This window comes from Leopardus geoffroyi, chromosome B2 (assembly GCF_018350155.1).
Source record: "Leopardus geoffroyi isolate Oge1 chromosome B2, O.geoffroyi_Oge1_pat1.0, whole genome shotgun sequence".
Taxonomy (NCBI): Eukaryota; Metazoa; Chordata; class Mammalia; order Carnivora; family Felidae; genus Leopardus; species Leopardus geoffroyi.
In genome coordinates, this window is record NC_059332.1 from 32,076,456 (window position 1) to 32,091,628 (window position 15,173).

General features: G+C 44.3%; 1 protein-coding gene across 1 annotated transcript; it reads right to left on the bottom strand.

Moving 5' to 3' along the window:
- Nucleotides 1-1,238: 1,238 nt before the first annotated feature.
- On the bottom strand, nt 1,239-5,592 carry LOC123608218 (HLA class II histocompatibility antigen, DM alpha chain). Its single transcript, XM_045497862.1, has 5 exons — nt 5,432-5,592; nt 3,121-3,405; nt 2,232-2,510; nt 1,870-1,998; nt 1,239-1,506 (listed from the first exon to the last, which is right to left on the bottom strand). The coding sequence occupies exons 1-5, from the start codon at nt 5,517-5,519 to the stop codon at nt 1,502-1,504; spliced, it is 786 nt and encodes a 261-aa protein (XP_045353818.1). The 5' UTR covers nt 5,520-5,592; the 3' UTR covers nt 1,239-1,501.
- Between the last annotated feature and the right edge of the window lie 9,581 nt (nt 5,593-15,173).

Below are 15,173 nucleotides of genomic sequence, written 5' to 3' on the forward strand. Positions count from 1 at the left end.
CCTGGGTGGCTCAGTCAGTTAAGCGTCCAACTCTTGATTTCAGCTCAGGTCATGATCTCACGGTTTGTGATTTCGAGCCCCTTGTCAAGCTCTGCACTGACAGCACTGAGCCTGCTTGAGATTCTCTCTCTCTCCCTCTCTCCCTGCCCCTCCCCTGCTCATACACACACTCTCTCAAAATAAATAAATAAACGTTTTAATAAAAGGAAAAAAGAGGGGCGCCTGGGTGGCACAGTCGGTTAAGCGTCCGACTTCAGCCAGGTCACGATCTCGCGGTCCGTGAGTTCGAGCCCCGCGTCGGGCTCTGGGCTGATGGCTCAGAGCCTGGAGCCTGTTTCCGATTCTGTGTCTCCCTCTCTCTCTGCCCCTCCCCCGTTCATGCTCTGTCTCTCTCTGTCCCAAAAATAAATAAACGTTGAAAAAAAAAAAAAGGAAAAAAGAAAAGAAAGAAACGAGATGATTTAGAGGAGGTGCCAACTCCTGGGAATTGGATATTTTCCCCTAGATTAGATGCTGGTACAATGTGAAGAAGAGACTCTCTCACCAATACCAAAGTAATTTCACTCTTGACTTTCATGCCACCCCCTCCTCCAAAGCAACTCCCAGACTCTAAGGAAAGCAAGATGCAAAGTCTTATGACAGTAAGAAAGCATATACAAAGGAATTTACCACCAGTAGTCACGTGTCCCTCGCCCCCACTACCTGCCCAGGGCAGCACTACCACAGTTCTCCTCGGATGATCCACTCAGGCCAAAGAACAATCGTTGGAGGGACACATGAGTTGCGGGCCCTTCCAAGCTAGCTGTTCATACTTCACTTCAGGAGCCTGAATATACTGTTTTCACAGAACCGACACGACTGAGTTAGAATAGCATTTAAAAGCTGATTTTTCCCACTCCTGAGCTCCTGTTTTCCCAGCTATGGTGAAGGTTGAAGGGAGTTACATATTTCTCAAGACAGCCAATACTATCCATAAGCATTTTCATAAACAGTAAAATGAAAAAGAAAAAAATCCGCAGTCAGCTTTCTCCACTATTTTGTGAGCAGATTATCAGAAAGTAGCTCTGCCTTCATTTGTCACATATTTCGCACAAACTGATAGAAGTAAAAGCCATCGTACGGTGCTGAGACCGGGGAACAGGAGTTGGCTGAGGAGTTAGGGGTTTTCCCATTCCCCTCCCTAATGAGGGCAAGCTGTGTTTACATTAAGGCATGTTGAATTTGAAATGACAACCCACTCAGTATTAAGAAATAAGATTTATTGCCCTGAAGTGGGAAGGAATGTGGCCGTGACAGGAAAGCCACTCTGGGTTCCCCTGGGTGCAAGTCCCGGGACAGCAGAGCTTCCAGCTGAGAAACCTGTACATGCCCACACGTCCCTCAGGGGCATCCCAGGGACTTCTGCTCTGAGGAGGAGAGATCCTGGGCAGGATGTGGGAAGCCTGAGCTTCCCCCGCATGCATGGTTGACACTGTTGGCACCAGACCCTGGTCAGGAAGAATCAATCTGAGGAGAGAGAAGGATGGAGGAAAGCCATCAGGGGACCCCCCTCTTTCCCAAAAGCCCCTCCCTGCCTGCCACATATCCCACAGAAATTGATCTCTCTTTGGCCCCAAGTCATCTCCAAGCACCCCTCCTACAACTCCCCATATTACCCCTCTCCCACTCAGTCATGCCTGTGACTTGTAACTGTGTGTGTGTGTGTGTGTGTGTGTGTGTGTGTGTGTGTGTGTGTAACCGGGACCCCATGTCCGTGGTGCCCGATACAGGCCTCCCCACCCAACCACAAGATGACTCTGGCATGTCCTCACAAGAGCACTGTATGCGGCTCCCATGGCTCTCCCACCCACTCCAGATGCCCTGACGTACCACCTGAGCAAGGCTTTCGGAAGTAGATGATGAGGACTAAGCCAACAATGATGCCCAGCATACCCAGGCCAAAGGCCACACCACACAGCACATTCTCCAGAAGATCAGAGGGCAGTGCATTATGGGGCACTAGGGGAAAAGGGGAGTGTGTCAGCCTGGAGACTTGATTGGTGAGGCCCCCACCCGGGGGGAATTACTTGGGCGTCTGGGGTGAAAAAGGAGGAACCGAGGCATGAAAAGATGAGGTTGCTCAGAGTGAGAATGGATTTAAACAAGATCCAAGTGGAGAAAGAAGGCCCTCCCACGGGTCCATCATTTTTTGCCCCCCAAAGGAACCAGGCTTCCAGGAAGAAGTTTCTCACCCCAAAAGGCAATTGCGTTGTAGCTGTCAATCTCATGAGTTACCATGCAGGAGTAAAGGTCAGAGGGTACTGGTGTGAAGTTTAAGTAAGAAAAGGCCTGGAAGCTGAGTCCATCCACAGCTGACACAAAAGTGGGCCTGACTCCTTCCACAGGGTCCAAATGATGCTGCCAGTTCACCGTCAACGTGGGTGGGAAGAGATTACTGACAAAACAGACCAGCGTGTTGGGCTTTCCAAACTCCAGGGGCTTCAGCGTGAACACCTCAACAACAGGTAACCCTGGTGGGAGGATTGAGGTGTGAGGGAAGGAAGTAACTAGTTTAGATGGTACCCCTGAGTTTGGAAGGGAAGTGGCATACAGAGGGAAGGGCAGAGACAGAGTAGGGGACGGGCTTTGGGGGAAAAGGTGAGGGAGGAGATGGGGCTCTGAAGGAGGTCTTCTTCCAGGTAAGACCCAGACCTGAACTTAGAGGCAGAGCCAGACCCAGGCCACCCTGGGACCCTCCACCCTGATTTCCTGCGGCACTTCCTGTCTAGACCTCACACAGGCTTCTAATCACATGCTGTCTTCTTGTTGAAACACAGGCACATCATCAGATACTTTCTTTCTTCCCTTCCATCCTACTGAGCATAGCAATACAAGCTCTAATATTCAGTAGGCATCAATTGGTCCCTCTTGCATTCATCAAGTTCAATAGTTTTGACCCCCTACTATGTCCTAGGCACATGTCTTTGCCCCAAAACAAAAACAGAGTACAGACTATAGTTGGTAAGGGGAGATCCAGAAGGCATTGGATAGGCAAACTGGTGTGAAAGGGAATAATTCACTGTACATGTTGAGGAGGTTAAGAATGCAGCCCCTACCCCCACCCCCAGAGACACCCCTGACCTCTAGACACAGGGATTTTCCCTTCAAGTTTTGGCCCTATTTCCCGGATCATAGCCTGGCAGAATGCTTTGTCAAAGAAAATGGCAGAAGTATCTCCAAGCTTCTGAGCCCAGTCAGCAAATTCAGGCAGGCGAGGCACTCGGGTATCCTGGGAAAAGTCGAAGGAGAAAAGCTGGTCTCCATCATAGGTTTCAGAGAGTCCAATGTTGGGACTCCAGTCCTGGCAGTACATCGTATGCAGGAACGTGTGGTTTTGCAGTTCATCCTGCCACACTGGGGTAGGAGCTGCAAAGGAGACAGAGAAAGTCAGGGAGGTGAGAGTCTCCTCCTCCTCTTTAGCTTAGAAAACAGCAAGGCATGCCTTAGGTGGAGGAGGTAGGGTTGGGGTATAACCCCTTCTTGTGTCTCTTATTAAGGCTCTCCCTCCCAATGGGGGTAAAGAAGAAATTACAGGACCTCTCCAAAACTTCCCTTGCTCATAAAAACGACAACTGTCTAAAGTTGTAAAAAATAAAATAGGTGTGGGGCGCCTGGGTGGCGCAGTCGGTTAAGCGTCCGACTTCAGCCAGGTCACGATCTCGCGGTCCGGGAGTTCGAGCCCGCGTCAGGCTCTGGGCTGATGGCTCAGAGCCTGGAGCCTGTTTCCGATTCTGTGTCTCCCTCTCTCTCTGCCCGTCCCCCGTTCATGCTCTGTCTCTCTCTGTCCCAAAAATAAATAAACGTTGAAAAAAAAATTAAAAAAAATAAATAAATAAAATAGGTGTATTTTCTAAAGTGACAGATTCATTTGGGGCACCTGGGGGCTCAGTTGGTTAAGCCTCCAACTTCAGCTCAGGTCATGATCTCATGGTTTGTGGGTTTGAGCCCCACGTCGGGCTCTGTGCTGACAGCTCAGAGCCTGCTTCCAATGCTGTGTCTCCCTCTCTCTCTGCCCTCCCCCACTCACACTCTGTATTAAAAATAAATAAGCATTTTTATGGGGCGCCTGGGTGGCGCAGTCGGTTAAGCGTCCGACTTCAGCCAGGTCACGATCTCGCGGTCCGTGAGTTCGAGCCCCGCGTCAGGCTCTGGGCTGTTGGCTCAGAGCCTGGAGCCTGTTTCCGATTCTGTGTCTCCCTCTCTCTCTGCCCCTCCCCCGTTCATGCTCTGTCTCTCTCTGTCCCAAAAATAAATAAACGTAAAAAAAAATAATAATAATTAAAAATAAATAAATAAATAAATAAGCATTTTTAAAAATTTTTTTAATTAAATGACAGATTCAGAGTCACAGTGTTAGTTGTGTGTTTGTGTACTGCACAGAGGCATCTGGCCAAGGAAGTAATTGGAAGCTGAAATCTAGCCTGCACTCTGGTCACCAAGCTGCATCCTGGCACAGGCATGCATCCTCCCAAAAAAGATGCCTTCGTCTAATTCACAGAAGGCCACCAATATTTACTTGTAAAGGGCCTGGATGGGTTCTCTAGTCTTCGAGGGGAGGGTAAAGGAATGGTCATGGCCTCCCCAAGCCACAGATGACACTGCCCCATCCTACCCCCAGACAACATGGTAAACTGAAAAACCAATCTCCAGACTTCTCTTCAGCCACTTCATCAGCACAAAACCTCTCTGAAAACGTCCTCACCCCTCCCTCAACCCTCCAGCCCCTGCAGTGTGACAGAACTAGAGGACTGGAGAGCTGCAAAAAATAATCCCTGTTCTTGGAGGCCCCCCGCCAGAATTCCTAGACACACACACACACACACACACACACACACACACACACACACTAGCAGGAAACTTTCTACCCAGTACCTAATACCTAGAATAAAAGACATTTAGAGTAAGAGGGATCTTCCAGATTATTCTTCCATTCTGTCCCATCCTTTACAGAGAAGGAAACTAAGGATGAATAAAGTTAAGAAAATTTCAAGAATCACAGTGTGAGTTGATGACAGAATGCAGAGTAGATGCCTAAATAGAACAGTGAATAATCAAATCCCAGCTCTGCCACTTTCCAAGTGTGTGAATTTGAACAAGTTACTTAAACTCTCTGAGTCTCATTTTTTTCCATCTGTAAAATGGATATTGTAATCTCTGCTTCAAGAGATTGTCTTAAGTGGAAATATATAAAGCACCTGACATTGTTTGCCATCCATCCATCCACAGTTGATCTCTTTCCCAACTCTGTGATCATTTCCATTACTCCATAATACGTCCCACCACTTACAAAGCACAGGGCTTCAAATGCAAAGAAGACTTCAAATGCTCTGGGTGGCTCTCTAGGCTCTAACCCGTCAGGAAGGACTGAAGTAAATGAGAGGTATTGTCATACCTTCAGGGGCGGTCCAGGAGTGGGGCAGCAGCCACAGGAGGTGTAAAAACCTTAGCAGTGCAGCTCCCTGCCTCTGCTCATGATCCATATCTTCACACCACACAGTGTGCTACAAGCTACCAACCAGATGACCCAGGTCCCAGACTCCTTCCCCAGATCATGTTCCGCCAGATACTTCCACAGTTGCCCTTGTCATTTGGCCAAACCAATCACAGAAGCGTAGGGTTTAACATCATCAGTTGCTGGGGAGAGACGTGGTTCCAGCAACCTCCTGAAGACTTGGTGTTTTCACCAGGGCAGAGTGGGGTGTGTAACTGGACTGAGGACAATGGAGGAATGTCTGCCTCCTGCTGGGGATCCCTCTTTAGCATCAAGCTATCAGCCAAGAAACCTAAGCAATGGGCTCTTCAGAGCAGCACCACCTCCTGGCAGAATGCTGTGGTGGAGAAGCTCCTCTTCTCTCAAGCAAACCCCCAGGGCTCTTCAGACCCCACCTCCTCCTCCCTCCAGCCTTCCCTCCTTTTTCTCAGAGAGGTATTCTTTGGGCATTAGCTCTAATTCATTCTGTCAGTTGAGCATTTGGCTCTTGATTTCAGCTCGGGTCACAAGCTCATGGTGGTAAGATCTAGTCCCCTGTAGTGCTCGGCACTGAGCATGGAGCCTGCTTGGATTCTCATTCTCCCTGTCTCTCTGCCCCTCCCTCACCAGTGTCTCTCCACCGCCCCCCCCCCACACACACACACACAAATAAACATTTTTTAAAAAGAGAAATACATGAAAAATTTAATAAATGCTGGTATTAGGCCCAGTGCTAAAAATACAAAGATAAATAAAGGGTATTTCTGCCTTCAAAGAGCTTAAAGTCTAGTGGTGGGATCAAGAATGGGCCAAGTGTTTTGAAAGTAGTAACTTTTTGAGGATGGAGGAATAGGTGGAACATAATCAAGACCTTCTAAGAATCTTAAAGGAAAGATAATTTGACCAGCAGAACATGAGGGAAGAGAAAAGCATTCCAGGGCAAGGGGTAGGCAAGTCTGTGGAGGTCAAAGGCATTCAGAGCTCCTTCCTTTGGTTGGATGTGAGTGTTGTAGAGGCTAGTCATTGTGTCCCTGTTTGGTAGTGGGCTGTGGGGGAGTGTCAAGATGAGCTAGAAATTCAAGCAAGGGTCAGATCACACAAGCCATGTGAGACCACAAAGAGGGTCTGGCTTTCAGAGATATTAAAACTGAGAAGCGACACAATTATTTTAACTTTTAGAAAAATTGGTCTGACATTTCAAAAGATGGACTGGAGCTTGGGAAAAAATTGAGGCAAAACTGCTGGTCAGAGTCTATATAGTATAGTGCATCAAAATAAAAAGTTGCACACCCACACACCCACACACCACCTTTTTTTTTTTTTAGCAATATAACAATAATTTAGGCGAGAAATGATAAGAGCCTGAATTAAATCATGAACAAAGGAGACAGAGGGAATAGAATATTGGACAATTAGGAGGTAGAATCTAAAGGGCTTGGCTACTGATTAGCCAAATGGAAGGATCAAGGATAACACTAACAGTTTCTAGATTGGGTGTCTGGGTGGGTGTAGTGATGGCCTACACTGAAACAGAAAAGAATGCCTTAGAAGCAGATTTGATGAAGAAGAGAATGACTTCAGAAATGCTGGATGGCTCAGTTGGTTAAGTGTCTGACTCTTGACTTCAGCTTAGGTCACTATGGTCTCATGGTTGGTGGGATCGAGTGACAGCTCCACAGTGACAGCATGGAAGCCTGCTTAGGATTCTCTCTCTCCCTCTCTCTCTGACCCTCCCCTGCAGGCTGGCATACACACACGCACACACACACACTCTCTCTCTCAAAATAAATATTTAAAAATATTTTTTAAAAAGAAAAGATCGAGTTCAGTGTTGTACATGTTGAATCTGAGATGCCAGTGGTAGAGCCACACAGGAGGCGTGAGGTATATCAGTATGGATCTCAGGTATGGGCTAAAAAACCTCGATTTTGGAGTCATCAGCACAAATGTTGAAGCAGAAGCAGTGGATAAGATCATGCAAGTAGGCTGTGCAGACGGAGCGGGAAGTGACACAAGGACATAAGTCTGCATAGGTTCCAACCCCACCCTCTTACAAGTTATCATCCAGGATCTAGTCAGGAACATGGAACCACTCTAGGTATTTCATACTGATGGAGTTTAATACAGAGAATTGGTCCCAAAGATGTTAAAAGGGCAAGAAGTGCAAAAGAAAAAAGCGTGTGTCTGGAGGCCCAAATAGAAAAGAGGAATACCTAGAAATCAGAAGATACTATTGCCCCTCACATGGAATCCATGTCTACATCTGCTGTTGCCCTGGCACAGACACCATTACAGTTGGTTCTGGATCTACTGAAAAGGTTCCATTTTTGTCAAGGCCGGATCATTGAAAAGGTACTTTCTCTACCTCCAAGGCTGGAGTCCAGAATCACCCATTTTTGCTGCTGCCATATCTACCAGCAACTGCCACTCTGTTAGTAACTAAAGCAGGAAGCTTCTCGGTTTCTCTTGCCTTCTTATCTCCCACCAGTACCTCCTATTGAGAGACTCTAACAGGAAGCCAACTGGCTAGGACATGCCTTGGGAATTATGTACCTTACAGATGCCCAGGCTGAAAAGTCCAGAACACAGTATAGGAGTGCATGGCACTGACACCAGAAAATAACCAGTACGCTGAAATGGATTCCTTTGTAGGAATCTAGTGACACCAGCAGCGTCCAGATAGCTACGAAAGCAAAAAGGAGAGCAAGGAAGAAACAGATTCAGAAAAGCAGAGGTGTTCCATGAAGAAGGAGAAGGTCAGCATGATAAAATGCTACCCAGAAGTCAAGGAAGGACTGAAGTGTCCTTAGATTTGGTAATTATGAAACAGTTGACAAATGTATTGAGAGCAGTTTCAGTGTTGCAGTGGGAGTTGACTCCAGATTGTGGTGGGCTAAGAAGTAAGTGGGAGGTGAGGAAGAAACTGTCACTGTATATGCTGGAAGTCTAATAGAGAAGAAAAGGAGAGAAAGACAGAAGGGGTGGGGGAAGAGGCAGCGAGAAAGATTTAATGTGGCAATTAAGTAATCTTAGAAATTAATCTATGAGGGTATGGTCCACCAGTATTTTTCAGACTTTCAAAATCCACACTCCCTTTTGAAAAATAAATAACAGCAGCAATAATAGCCAAAATCAAGAACAACCCTATTATGACCTCCTGGATATCCTGAAACACTAATACATATATTGTACGTGAGCACACTTGTGAATGTGTGTGGTGGGGGAGGGTGGAGTGCCAGACTTGGGATAGGGTTTGGAAATCATTGTGTTACACTCCAAAAACCAGGGCATTTTCCCAGTGTCCCACTCTTTACGGGCTAACACATCAGCAGTTCCTGTGGTGGGAGAGTCGGGCCCTTGGGGAAGCAGAAAGGAAGTTTGTAACATCACCAGGACTATAGGGGGAGACATGTAGCACACAGCCACCTAGAGTCTAAGCCAGGGGTCTGCAAACTTTTTCCAAAAAGGACCAGAAAGTAAATATTTTAGGCTTTGTGGGCAACTCATCTCCGTCTCGTGTGCTCAGCTGCAGCACGAAAACAGCCACAGGCAACATGTAAATGAAACAGCATGGCTATGCTCCCGGTTTCCTCCCAGCTTTTCCTCTCACTTCCTGGGCATCTCCTTCTCAGGCTCCTTCGTGGACCACTTTGTTCCAGTCACTTTTTGAACACCGGTGTTCCCTGGAGTTTTGTTCTTAACTTTCTTTTTGCCTACAGACACGGAAATTTTAATTTCATATAATTTTCATGACATGATTCTTCTGCTTTTTTTCCCCCAACCATTTAAAAATGTAATAATTGTTCTTAGATCTTGGGCCATGTAAAATATGGCAGGCTGGCTTTTGCTTCCATACCACAGTATTCTGAGCACTGCTCTATGTGTGTGGTCAGAATTGTGATGGGGAGCCTCAAAATAAACCAAAAAAGAGCTCCATTCCCCCTTGGGGATGGCAATTGGTTAATGAATACATTGTGGCCCAGATACAACAGATTGTTTGGGAGGAGATTTGAGGGGAAACAGGAGGAAGAAGACTGGGTGGGAGGGCTAGGAACAGGTACAGCAGACATTGCAACTACTCTGGGTGGGAGGAAAGAAGCAACAGGGTCCAAGTTCTCCACAGACTACAGTGTGGACAAGATCAGGATGAGCAGAAATATAACCACCCATCATCAAGACTCTGGCGAGATGCGGTTAACTCCTTTCTCTCCCAGTATAAATAGTACCAAGTTCAAATAGTTATAACTACCCTTCCTTCTATGCAATCCTTCTTCCTGTCAGGACTCTCCAACAAGTTCCATAACAAATATTTCAAAGAGAGTCTCTAATTAGTCTGGGAAGGGGTGCCTGTGTGGCTCAGTCCGTTAAGCGTCTGACTCTTGATCTCATCCCAGGTCTTAATGTAATTAGTCTGGGAAGTGGTAATTAAGGGTAAGAGGAACAAGGTAGCCAGTTCTGTATTCTAGTAACTCACTGTCTCTTTTGGTCATTAGATAGGAATGTCCCTGAAAATAATGGCACCTGTAAATCCAGCAGGCCATGGGTTTCTAACAGCTCTCCCATCCCTTTCTAGTACTGCTGCATTTATTTTTCCCGGCAAGGCGGAATTTCCTGAAAAAGGTGTGGGTTACCATCTTTCCACTTTCACACTTGCCATTTAATCCGTAACCCTCAACAAAGGATTGTTCACCAGTATTTTTGTGTAGCTAAATCAAATGGATTCTTGGTAACATTTGACACCGTTGGCCATGCCCTCCTTCCTCAAATGGTCTATTTTTTGGCATCCTGAATGGCACTCTCTCCTAATTTTTCCTCCCACTTCTCTGGCGTCCTCTTCTCCATCTTCTTTGTGGACTCCTTTCTTAAGACTTGCTGTTCCCTGGAGTTTTATCCTCAACCTTTTCTCTTCTTACATTACATTTGTCCTGGATGGCATGCTTTAGTAGCCACCTATTTTCTGATATCTCCCAAATTTACCCCTTGAGCTCAGATCTTGGCCTGAGTTCCATACTACCCATAGAGTTAACTTTTAGCTTTTTGGACATTTCCACTTGAACTCCACAGCAGTTCTCAAACTGTATTCTCCACAAAAGTCCCATGCAGGACTTCATCTCACAAGCCCTGAGATCATGACCTGAGCTGAAATCAAGAGCTGGACATTCAACCAACTGAGCCACCCAGGCACCCCTAACTTAACTTTTAAGTTTGTTTGTTTGTTTGTTTGTTTGTTTGTTTGTTTGTTTTGAGAGAGAGAGAGAGAGCACGAGCAGGGGAAGGGCAGAGAGAGGGAGAGAGAGGATCCCAAGCAGGCTCTGCACCATCAGTGCAGAGACGGACACAGGGCTTGAACTCATGAACCGTGAGATGGTGACCTGAGCCGAAACCAAGGGTAGGATGCTCAACCCACTGAGCCACCCAGGCACTCTTTCCCTAACTTAACTTTTAGAATGGCAATTTATTGGAAGGATACTGAACTAGCTCATGAAATCGAAAGAAGAGTGGATAATCTAGCCTCACGAAGGGGAGCTTCATGGGCCTTAGCAGCAAGGGTTGAGCTGCCATTAATATGCCTCACTTTTAAAGACCTCCAGCCTCCATCTCTCAAGTTTCACATTGCTGGGAGAGACAATCTGACTGGCTCAGCTGGTATTAAGTGTGTACCTCTAGATCCAATTAGCTGTGGCCAAGCACACTATCACCTCTATGTATCAGAGTTATTTCCAGAGAAGGAAGAGTCATCATGAACCAAAAACCACCTCAATACAGCTATCTTCCATATATGGCATCCCTGACACTTGCCTGAGATCATCTGAGGCATAAACATGAGGTTAAATCTATGTATTAATGCATAGATACCATTTCCTAACTGCCTGGGTAAATCTGTGTATTAATGCACAGTTTTTCCTAACTGCCAGATATATATGTCATCTACTTGATGATCTCTGGCCTGTCACAAGTCTTGCCACAAATTCAAAATATGCTAATATGATTCAATGTTGATTTATTAATAATAAAAATATTTATATTGCACTAACTGATTTCCTTTGGATCTATGACTAAAGGAAGTTTGTGTTTATTTGTTTGTTTGTTTGTTTGTTTGTTTACTGTGAGGGGCTCCTGGGTGGTTCAGTCCATTAAGCGACTGACTCTTGATCTCAGCTCAGGTCGTGATCTCATAGTTCATGGGACTGAGCCCCACATCGGGCTCTGTGCTGATAGCATGGAGCAGGCCTGGAATATAAGTTAATAAACTTAAAAATAAACTTTAAAAATAAAAATAAATAAATAAATAAATAAAATCTTTTTAAATAAATAAATAAATTTTACTGTGAAAAATATCAAACATGCATGAAAGAGAAGAATCTAATAAATCCCTATGTACTCTCATGAGTTTCAATACTTTTCAACCTTCTAAAACTCTTCCATCCTTGTTTCATCTATTCTCCTGTCCCACATCCTTTTTTGTTTTCACCTCCTGGGGTATCTTAAACAAATTCTGTCATTACATGTCACCAGGAAATATTTCTAAGAAATATTTCTAAGAAAATAACTTTTCTTTTAATATAATACACTACTATCACCACAACCAACAAAATTAAAAACAAATGCTTAACTTCATTTAAACCAATCTGTGTTCATTTTTCCCCAATTATCTCACAAATGTCTAAGATCAAGAAATTTTCTTTTCTTTTTTTTTTAAGTTTATTTATTTATTTTGAGAGAGAGAGAGGTGGGGAGGGGCAGAAAGAGAGAGAGGGAGAGAGAGAGAATCTCACGCAGGCTCCATGCTCAGAGTGGAGCCCAGTGCAGGGCTCGATCTCACATACCATGAGATCATGACCCGAGCCAAAATCAAGAGCTGGATGCTCAACTGACTGAGTGACCCAGGCACCCCTAAGAGAAAATTTTAAATGAAAAGCAGTGTCTTATGGTTTACAAACTGCATTCATTTCAAAAGTATTGGTGAGTTTTCTATTCTACATTATGTCTTATAAACCCGTTAATGGTTCAATAATGAATTCTATCAGGTGAATTAAGTTTAGCAATTACTATTTTGAATGCACCTCCATCTCAAAATTTACAAAACTAAACTCATCACCTTCCCTTCCCAACAAGTTTCCACTCCTATATTCAAGATCTCAATAAATAATTTGATTATCCAATCAGTCATCCGAGCTACAAATTTGTGAGTCAATCTTGACAACTTCATCTTCCTCAAACCTTCTCATCTAATTGTTTACCAACTCCTATCAATTTGACCTTGTTAATATATTTTGAATCTGTCCTTTTCTTCCCATTCCCAGTGGATCAGGCCTTCATTGATTTGCTTGCTTTTTCCTGGATTACTTATTCTTGATCTGTCTCGTCTTATTTTCCAGTGCTGCCAAAGGAATCTTTTTATTATATGTATTTGATCACATCATACTTTTATATAAAAAACCTTTGATGATTCTCTGTAATCTGTTTGCCTTAGTATGATGCTTAATGACCTGGATCCTATTTAACCTACTTCTATACGTCCTTTGAGATGAAATCTCACCTCCTTCAGGAAGCTTTGGAACATAGAGTGGAGATTAGTAGCCTCTTCAGCATGCTTCCACAGCACCCTGTGCCTGCCATTACCATCATTTTTATTGTATTATTCTGTTTGTATATTTGCTTCATGGTCACCTCACCCTCACTGCAGGATCCTTAAGGAATCATGTCCTATTCTTTCTTTTTACATTCTTAGCATCCACCAAGAAGGTCTACCAACAAGTAACTACTCACTGGACGAATGAGCTATCACTAAGGATGTTGAAACTGACCCTGAAGAGCCTTCAAGCGTTAGATGAATGATAGATAATCCCTTCCAGTACGGATACTTCACAGTAGGTCTTCCCAGGCATGCCTATGGGCTACTCTGCAAATATTCCCTCCTCCCAACTGCCTTCCCTGTGCATCCCACTTTTCTCCCCACTTTTCCCATTTCATTCGAGGTCCTTCCCAAGCTCCTTGCCAACTGTCACTTTCTTCCTACTCCCTTCTACCTCCTATTTCAGAGCCTGAACCTAGCCATCCAGCTCTCATTTACCCTCATTCCCAGCTCAATGTATCTCTTCACACCCATATTCATTCTTTGCTTTAGCCACCTTATTAGGATGTAGCAATTCTGTCAACTACTCTACAAGGTTGGAATTTATTATTCCATATATAAACAAGAAAACCAGGGCTCAAAGAGGTTTATTTATTTATTTAGCAAATATGTACTGACCACCCTCTATATGCCTGGCAGTATGCTGGACACCAGACATCTACCGTCAACAAACTTATAATCTAGTAAAAACAGAGACACTGATCAAGTAAACAAACTTATAAAAACAAATTCTAAAAGGCACTATGAAGGAAAAGAACTGAGATCCGTAAGACTAACTGGAGTGGGGAACCACTGATACTGAGTAGGAGTTAGTCAGGCAGAGTGGGAAGAATGCTCCCATGGAGGGAACAGCGTGTGTAAGGCCCTAAGACAGGCAAGAGACTGGCTCATTCAAGGACATGAAGGAAGATCAGTGTGGTTGGAGCATAATCAGTGAGTAGGAAGAGACACTAGTTGAGGCCAGAGGCAGGCAGAAAAGCAAGACCACATGGGATCTTGTGGACCACAGGGAAGGCTTGGGCCCTCTTCTAAGCACAGTTAGTCCTGAGACTGTGACTGCTTTATTCCTTATCTCACGTGTGAATGCATACTAAGATTTCTAGCTGATCTACCTCCAGTATCTCAGAAGCCAATCCATGTGCACGCTGTTGCCAAATAAATCTTCCAATAAAGGTAGCTCTCACTTCCCCTCTCAGAAACATAAATAGCTCCTTTCTTTCTACTATATTTTAGTCTGCATTACTTAGCCTGGGTTTTCAGGTCTCCCATACTCTGCATTCTATCCCCAGACTACAGAAACTGCTCTCCATTATCAGTAATGACTCCCAGTGCGTTTTTCCCCTTTGTTCCCTTACACCTATTGGCAGAATCTCACTTGTTCATTCAATCAGAACAAGGTTCTTAACCTAAGGTTCACATGCCACAAAATTCAAGGGTCCATGAGCTTGGAGGCAATTTTTTTTCTTTTCAATAACATCTAATTGAAATTTAATTTTGTGAATGTAGAAAATAAATCTTTGTAGTACTGGCAGTACCTTTAATGTTGTCATCAATAGAAATTATCAATTAATATTTTCATATCACATATACAGACATCTCAAACTATCTCAAAATATGAGCTGTTAGACCTGCCAATAAATCATTTTATGTGTTAAGAACCACATGTATTATATTAATATGGAAGCATATATTACTGGATCATCACACATTTCTTTAAACATTCTGATAACTGTATATTTCATTTATCTATTTACAAAGAGTATTGTCAGACAAGGTCCAAAGGCTTCACCACACTGCCAAAAATGTTCATAGCACAAATAAGCATGACAACCCCTGATTAGTCATTCATTTAACAAACATGAAGTCCTTACTGGAGCCCTCTCTTGTTCTGGCCCCTCTTCACATTCTGTCGTTCTGTTTTTCCTTCTTGTCTGATGCTCTTTCATTGGTTCCACTTCCCATTCTGTTCCCTGCATGAGGATCTAACCCAAAGCTCAATCTTTGGCTCACAACTAAATTCTGTTTCAT

Bases quoted from the DNA above. Each gene is read 5' to 3' on its own strand.
- LOC123608218 (XM_045497862.1), bottom strand. From the start codon at position 5,519: ATGGATCATGAGCAGAGGCAGGGAGCTGCACTGCTAAGGTTTTTACAC. The intron at 2,511-3,120 runs GTCAGGGGTGTC...TCCTCCCACCAG, and splicing joins GAAAATCCCTGTGTCTAGAG to GGTTACCTGTTGTTGAGGTG. The intron at 1,999-2,231 runs GTGAGAAACTTC...CTTTTCCCCTAG, and splicing joins CAACGCAATTGCCTTTTGGG to TGCCCCATAATGCACTGCCC.